Source organism: Poeciliopsis prolifica, unplaced genomic scaffold, assembly GCF_027474105.1.
Source record: "Poeciliopsis prolifica strain line A6 unplaced genomic scaffold, Auburn_PproV2 SCAFFOLD046, whole genome shotgun sequence".
In the NCBI taxonomy this organism is placed as follows: Eukaryota; Metazoa; Chordata; class Actinopteri; order Cyprinodontiformes; family Poeciliidae; genus Poeciliopsis; species Poeciliopsis prolifica.
Genome location: NW_026562421.1, coordinates 2,352,290 through 2,360,524, shown reverse-complemented (window position 1 = coordinate 2,360,524; position 8,235 = coordinate 2,352,290). Strand labels below are relative to the sequence as shown.

At 37.2% G+C, this 8,235-nt stretch overlaps 1 protein-coding gene across 1 annotated transcript; it reads left to right on the top strand.

Annotated features, from left to right (window-relative positions):
* Positions 1-213: 213 nt before the first annotated feature.
* ttpal (tocopherol (alpha) transfer protein-like) lies at positions 214-5,182 on the top strand. The gene is given in 7 exon segments (XM_055056825.1): positions 214-243; positions 245-266; positions 847-1,073; positions 2,073-2,316; positions 2,943-3,136; positions 3,224-3,334; positions 3,520-5,182. Coding segments are annotated over 7 exon segments (1,107 nt in total). The 3' UTR covers positions 3,799-5,182.
* Positions 5,183-8,235: the final 3,053 nt, after the last annotated feature.

Here is an 8,235-nt window from a genome sequence, read left to right as displayed (position 1 = left end):
GCTCTTTATTTACATATTTATCTGCTATAATCTGCAGGTAGAAGACGATGGGATGTTGAGTTAGTATAGTTAACTTTTAAATGCAATGAGATATGCTTTTAAAGGGGCATGAAGCATAAAAATGTCTATGTGAGTTTGTTTCCGACAGACTCCAAACACATCAGAGCAACAGACACTGCATTTAGCAGAGTGTCACGTGACGCAAACGGACCAATGGGAGAACCCCGTTTGCAAAACCCGGAAAAAAAAGGATTTCGTACCGACAGGTCAGTTGTGATTTTTGCCTTAGTTGCTGGTTTTTTACAAAGTCTTCACCTCTCTTCTTTTAATATTTATATTTCTTCCCGGCGGAGCTTGTTAGGTAGACCGCTGTCTCTTGCAGGGGTAATTATTTGGCTCATTTTGGGTCAGTATGCATATTTGTTTTTGCTTGAACCAGATTCCGCCTTATAGGTTCCGTCCGTTCTGGGTTAGCAGAACTAGTACAATAATATTTGGATCATATCGTTGCGTTAGAGGCTTGAAACAGTTCTGTGACCTCCGAAATTATAAAGCAGCAGAGCTAAAGTGGTTTATTATGCAAACATCGATGCACCTGAACGCACCATATTTTAATTTTAATGCCCATCATTGTATCTTGTGATAAATAAATCACAAAGTGATGTTTGTCTATGTTATATTAGAAATAAATCACCCGTTTTTGCTGTTAATTTATCTGGATTCACTTAAAAAGATCTGCCTTACTATTTAACCAGTGGAACTATTCTGCTTAGCTGGAAGTAGTATTGCTTATGTCTTTGTGTTTTCACAGATGTTTCCTTTATGTCTCTCTTTGTTTTTGTTCAGATTCTCTCAGTCAGTCCATGGCCGATCAGCATGAGTCCGTCAGCCTCAGTCCTCCCCAGGCGGACCGTGTAACAGCTGCAGGACACAGCTGGTTCCCTGGCCCACCTCCACCCATGTATTCCTGCACCTTGACCCCTGAGCTGGTGGCCAAAGCACGGGAAGAGCTCCAGGAGAAGCCCGAATGGCGCCTACGAGATGTCCAAGCACTGAGAGACATGATTCTTAAGGTTTTCTCACTTTTAAGCTTTTATGATAATAAATACTGCAAACAACCAACTATTACAAAAATGAATCAGCACAGATTTGTTTTTTCTATTATTCAGGTGTAATTATTTGGGTTTGTTTTTCAATCTTTAGTTCAAAACCATAACATTCTATTTAATCATCTGATTTTTGTCTTTTTTTTGTCAGTAGGTGAAGGTTTTCAGTACCCTTTTGATCTCAGAGTCTAAAGGGAGATCATTTCCATTAAAGAAAAGCTTTGTTCAAACTCGCTCATCCAATATAAAGACATCTGCCAATTTATTTTATATTACTTCTGCTAAAGCTGATGTAATAAGCTGTTGAAAAGCAAGGGTGTGGTTGACTTTTTCTTTGTGTTTCTGCTTCCTATTTAGAGATCTAGAATTAAAATGAGATCTTCATATTTGCTATAAAGAACATCCTAAAATAAACTACTGCTTTGGGTGTTTTGGACCTTCATCCACATAAAAACTCAATTTAACATCACTAAAAATATTTTTTTTAAAACAAAGTGCAGTTTCAGCAGCTTTTAGCTTTGTTTGGCATGTTTAAAACAACCATTAGGGGTAAGCTTGTCACAATAAGCAGTTAATCGCATGACATTTTAAAATGAGATCAATATTTCATGTTATTTGCTGAACAATGTATTGTTCAGTAAATCTTGAATTTTGTGGGTTCATTTGGATGAAATTGTTCTAATATTATTTGCGATGTTATTTTTGGTGGTGGAGATATTATTTTTATAAAGATGCAGCTGTGTGTGTGCAAAGCCTCAGAGTTGATATTTTGAAGATATAACAATGTATTACTTTTTCTTGGTAATACAAGGAAAGTAATCTCATTTAAAAATTCTTATGAAATTCATTCAAATCTGTGGCTGTAATGAGTCCAAATTTTAAACAAACAAATAAAGAAGTAGGAATTATTTTTGCAATGTCTCTCAACTAAGCACTTTTTATTTAGTGAATTTATTTTCTTTGCAGGAACATCCCAATCTCAGAACCCGACTGGACGACGCCTACCTCCTGCGCTTCCTGCGGGCCAGGAAGTTCGACTACGACCGCGCTCTGCAGCTGCTGCTCAATTACCACGCGGGCCGTAAAACCTGGCCGGAGGTCTTCCAGGACCTGAAGCCATCCACTGTCAAACATGTCCTGGACCTGGGCTTCCTCACGGTCCTGCCGAGGCCCGATCCCAACGGCAGATACATCCTCTTCCTCCGGCCAGGTCCGTCTCTTTATTTGCCTCGATGAAGTTATCAGCAGTTCTGAAACTAATAAGCAACTCCATAACAGATTGTTAAGCAGATCTGCCTCTGTCCTCCCTGATAGTCCAGGAGACCTGGTTCTACTGGGAAACAATCACACTGCATTGTGTCAAACAACTCAAACTAATTGAAAAAAGTGTTCGTCTCTTCGCCTGCGGGGGCACTGCACTAAGAACTACTGAAGGAATTGATACAAAACCTCTGAAGAAGAACAGCGTAACTTCCTTCTTCAGAGAATGTAAACAAAAATGGAGTAGAGTCAAATTTTAACAGTTGTAGGATTTCTCCATTGATTTCTCCAAGATTGAGGCTTGATATTCATGACTGGTTTGGACATCACCTATTAGCCGCTAATGCTAGCTGCGGGCGATTGAGGCTTTTAGGGAGACCAGAGTTTTTGGGGAGGTTTTGGTCCAAATCAAAGTTTGATTGCACTTTCACATCTCCCCAAACAAACCAGACCTTCTAAACAAAGAAAGTGGAGTTGGATTAAAGCAGAATAAACAGGGCTGGTATGAATGCACCCTTAATTTGCAATCCACAACCTTTCTGTCATCACATTTTGTCAATATGGATTTTCTCCCAGGAAAATGGAAGCCAAACGACTATCCGTTTGTGGACAACGTGCGGGCCCTTTATCTGACTCTGGAGAAGCTGATCCAGCCCGAGGAAACGCAGGTGAACGGGTTGGTCATCCTCGCCGACTACACTGGGGTGGGAATGTCGCAAGCCTCCAATCCAGGTCCCTTTCTTGCCAAAAAAATTGTGAGCATCCTCCAGGTGAGATACCGTAAAGTACGATGTGTTTAATTTTGACGAAAGGTGTTTGAGCAAGTTCTGATTGTGGTCTCTGGTTTTGATCAACAGGATGGCTTTCCCATCAGAATCAAGGCTGTTAACATAATTAACGAGCCCCGGATTTTCAAAGGCATCTTCGCTATAATCAAGCCTTTCCTGAAGGAGAAGATGGCAGAGAGGGTAACTGTTGTCCTAGAGTTATCTTGAGTCATTTTTCTGATCTCTTTAGCTATATAAATAAGAGTAGAGGGTTTCACTGGATATAACCCACTATGTTCATGTGAAAACAACCTACAGCTGCTGCTTTTATAAGGTGAAATATTGATTAGAGTCGGTGTAATCGTCTCCTCTGTCCCTCTGAACAGTACGTCCTGCACAGCTCGGACCTGCGCTCTCTGCACCGGAACATCCCGCCGTCGGTTCTGCCAGAGGAATACGGCGGCACCGCCGGCCGGCTGGACATGAGCGCCTGGTCGAGGCTGCTGCTGGACTGCGAGGAGGAGTTTGTGGTGGAGTTCTGCCAGCCGGATCCACTAGAGGGCGTGGTGCTCCCAGACTCCATGCTGTGTGAAGGGGAGCAGGCAGGAGGGCGGGAGGAAGACGGCTTCAGGGCGTTGCGCTCTCAACTTTATTACTGCTACTGACGCTCACACAGCCACAGGACTTTTTCTGTTTCATCTGAAACATGAACGGAAACTTTTATAGGGCAAGTTGCCGATATTCCACATGATTTATTTTACGAATTAAACAGCACTACACTATTTAAAATTTGCTAAATTTTAGAAGAAGTCCAGCATTCAGGCATCCAAGGCAGCTCATTCGGTGTGTTCACTCGTCATTTTATCATCTTCACTGATAGTTGTGTGCTTGGATGGTACTTGTTTATTTAATGATCTCACACATTACAAAAACAAAAATCCTACCAAGTAATTTTGTTCTAGTTTCTAGTGCAAATACCTCAGTAAACTAACTTATAAGTAACTTTTCATCAAACTGGAGGAGCTTGTTTTAAGCTGATAATTTGTTAATATAGACTAAAAAATACTTTCCACTGGCAGATTACTTACCTTATAACAAAACATTGTTCCCATATTTTCGTGTCCATTTCTTGGAGGCTTGCTTCCCAAAATTCCATATTTCTTATCTAATTATATTCAGATGATTAGAAATTCTACAATTAATTGAAATTTCTTTGAAAAGTATCAATCAGTTTTTTTCTTGCCAATTCTGACTTCAGATTTTCTTTGTCATTTTGACCGAGTCAGTTTTTTTGTTTTCTGTAAGGACTATAAACACTATAAAGACTAGCACAAATCTTAGTCTTACTTTTAGGAATCTCTTAAAATTCCTCTTAATTGGTGTGTTTATAAACCAAAAAAGCTTGGAGTTTACAGTTTTGTTGCATTCAATCACTAAGAAAAAGTAAAGTATTTTCTGCTTTTGTTGGTCAAGCAAAAACTGGAAAATGAATTTTGTTGTCCTGTCAGTGTTACATTTCCGTTTATAACCATGAAGCTGAATACGTTTCTTTTTTGTGTGTAGCCATCAAAAACATTGCCTTAAATTGTTTTTATGTTACACTTGTGTGCACCAAAGCAATATGTGTGTTATCGTCCAGTGTTTGAAATGAAACATAAGTGGCTGCTAGTTCAGTTTTAGAGTTTAGTCTTTGGGCTTGGTTCTTTTTCTAAGTTTGATAATCTGCCTTATGTATATTTTAGGTTTACTTGTCTTATTATGCGATCTTAATCCGTTAAATCACATGACTATTGAGATCTGATTTGCCAAATTGTACATAAAAGTGCAATAATATTGCATTGTTCATCTTGCATCTGCTGAGTGCTTCTGTTCAGTCTTTTATTTTTTTATATTTCCAGCATGTCTGTGACTGAGCTGTATTGTATTGCAGGGTATTTATTGTTAACGGTTAAGACAGTAAAGCTATTATACAGAAAATGCTATTTGTGTCTTGTTTGTGCTGTTGTTGGCAAATGATGGGGTATGCTGCAGCCCCAAGGGAAGCTGTTGGTATTTTCACAACATAGCTGTATGTGTCCTCAGCTGAGTTTCCCCAATTGGTTCCTTGGGTCTCTGCAGAAAGAGGTTTTCTCGTCTTCTGGGACTGGATGTCCAAGTAGGTTTACTTTAAGGACAGACTGTGCAATACTCAAAGAGAATACAAAACACCGAAAACTCCCTCTTGGCCTCTAAAGGCCTGGTTTCAAATGTTAAATGTCACGATTTATGACAGTGCAATTAGCAAAAACGGTTGTGCTGGAAGGACTGCCAGTGTAAAGCCTTTTTCTCTCTAACAGGGACATGACAGCATTGCTTAGACTTGCAAAGTTGCACCTAAACATGCTACAGAACCTTGGAACGATATCACTTGGACAGATGAAGTGGCGCTCATTCATCCATCCATCTGTTTCTAGCTTCTGCAGCCTCATAATCTTGTTTATTGTTGCAAGGGGTGAGCTGGAGAATATCCCAGCAGTCAAAGGACAAGAAGCAGGGTTCACCATGGAGAGGTTGCCAACCTGTATCAGGGAAAACATGGAGACGAACAATCAGGCATGATTAATAAAGATTTAGATGCAAAATAATTAAGCGCTTCAAATCAGTGTCAGTCACAGTTTAGAAAAGCTAATAATTTAAGCTAATTTTACAGCAACTGTGAAGCTTGGTGCTGATTTTTAATGAACGTGTCAAAAGTGGTAAAGCTAACGAGTCATAACTGTTACAAATATGCCCAAAACTTTGTCAATCTTCAGCTAATGCTGGAAAACACAATTTCACTTGTGTGTGTTTCTATTAAATAAGAAATGCAGATACAAATCACGTGTGAATAAGTTCATTCACGCGTCATTCTCCTGTCACTTCCTGTCGTCATCTTCATCATTTCGCCCAGTAGTAACATTCAGTTGTTGATCACACGACTTGTGTGACATGAAAAAGTGTTTTCATTAAAGTTTTGCGAAGTACAGTTATTTTGAGGCTGCCAAAAAACAACATTATTCTAGCATGCAATTTTTTTTAAATCAAAAATGTGAGTTTTTTTCCCCCTGAAATTATCTTTGTAATTCCAATTTGCAGTGGAACTGCAGCAGGAGTGAGAAATAGTAATGGAGTGTAGGTTTAAAACAGAAAGGAGCGTTTATGGACAGCAGTACGGTTTCATGCTAAGGAAAATACATTTTTGATTTTAAGACTGCAGTACATAACTTTTATATGGAAATGTGTTTTTCAGATCCCAGAGCCTGTCAAAAATGCTCAGGCTAGTTAGCATGGCAGAAGTGCTTTGAGGTTTCAGTGCTTCATCTTAGTTTAGTTTTAATCCAATAAATGAATAGAGTTAGCATTAGTAAACCTAGCATTAGCGTTGTAATCAAAATTTGCAAGAACAGGTAAACGAAGGCTTGATTCATATTTTTGTTCAACTTTAACACCAATAAAAGACTAAATAACTCGTAGCATATTAGATTTTATTATTGTTTTATTATTGATTTTATTTATTGTTTTTACTGGTGAAACACCAATAAAAGACTAAATAACTCGTAGCATATTAGATTTTATTGCCCTGAATTAGTTTTCTGATAACACACATGGTTTCCTGAAACAGTTTGACTTTTATGGTGTTTAGACATCTATTGATGGAATATTTATATCCCTCTATCATCTCTTTGTACAGTTTATATATTTTCCAGCAAGTCTGGAAATAAAAGCGAGAGTATTTTTTTCTCTTCTCATATGACTTCTATTTTTTGTTTTTGTTTTGTTTTGTTTTAATGACCCACAAACTTTAATACACTGCATTTATGTTGTAAATTTTCCTTCCAAACCTGACACAAAAAGGTACAGAAAAACAAGATCCCATCAGAAGGTTCTGCCACGGTTCAAGAATTTTAAAAAGTATTTGCACAGGGACTGTTTGTTCAAGGCTGAGATTGTTGTTTGCATTTCAGTGACAGATGAAAAGAGGCAGTGTAAGCAATGACTCAGCATTTTCCCACTCTCTGACTCCAATATTATTCACCAAGATGTTTTGTCTATTAATACATCATCAGTTAGATGATGCATTACTTTGTGATTTCTTCAGAGATTTATTTAGGCTAATTTTTTAAGCCTAAACTTGTTCACACTCCTGGGAGATTCAGGTTGGACACTGATTAACAAGCTAAAATGATGATGGCAGTTGACAAAATGGGATGTTTATCACTTGTTTGACTATTGGCGACTGTATGACAAACAGATGGGTATAAATAACATGTGTTGATTATGTCACATGATGGATGAAAAAAGAGTTTGATGACTTGATTGTACATATTGATAGATGGATGCAATTTTTAGACAATGGAACAGGAAATATGTTGGACAACGGCTCACGAATTTCCACGTTTATGTTTCAAAAATGTCTAAGATTTATGTTTAAGTTTAAGTCTATTTCTAGCAATCTTTTGACTTTTGGAGCTCAGAAATTTCCTTGAGGTTTGTAGATTTTTTAAAAAAAATTAATTTTAAAATAGAGTTTTTTTTTAAATTACTTTTTTTTGTTTTTTGTAGAATAGTTCTAAAACAAACTGAGTTTTTTTCTTCCTCATTTTCATCTTTTGAAACTCAGAAATGTTCTTATTTTCTGTAGAATATTTCTGAGATTAAGCTAAGTATTTCAGAGTTTTTTCTTTAATTTTTATTTTGTTTATGGAGCTCTGACGTTTTCTTGTTTTTTGTAGAAAGGTTATGAGATTAATCTCAATATTTCAGAGTTTTTTTTTCTCCAAAATGTTCTACTAGTGAAACCAAAAAATTTCATAGTTTTTGTCAAATATTTCAGAGAATTTTTGAGGTTAATGTGAAACTTTCTATGAAAATTTCTGAGATTCATCTCAATATTTTTCCTTGTTTTTTGTAGAATTTTTCAGACAATTTTTCAGATATTTTTTTTGATTATTTTCAGAAATTTTCATAAGAAACAAGAACGTTTCTGAGATTAATCTAAAATTTTCTGCGTTCTTGGAAAAAAACTTCCTGTTTTCTATCTATAATTTCCCTTATACCCATTCGTAAAATGACAGTTTGGTTTT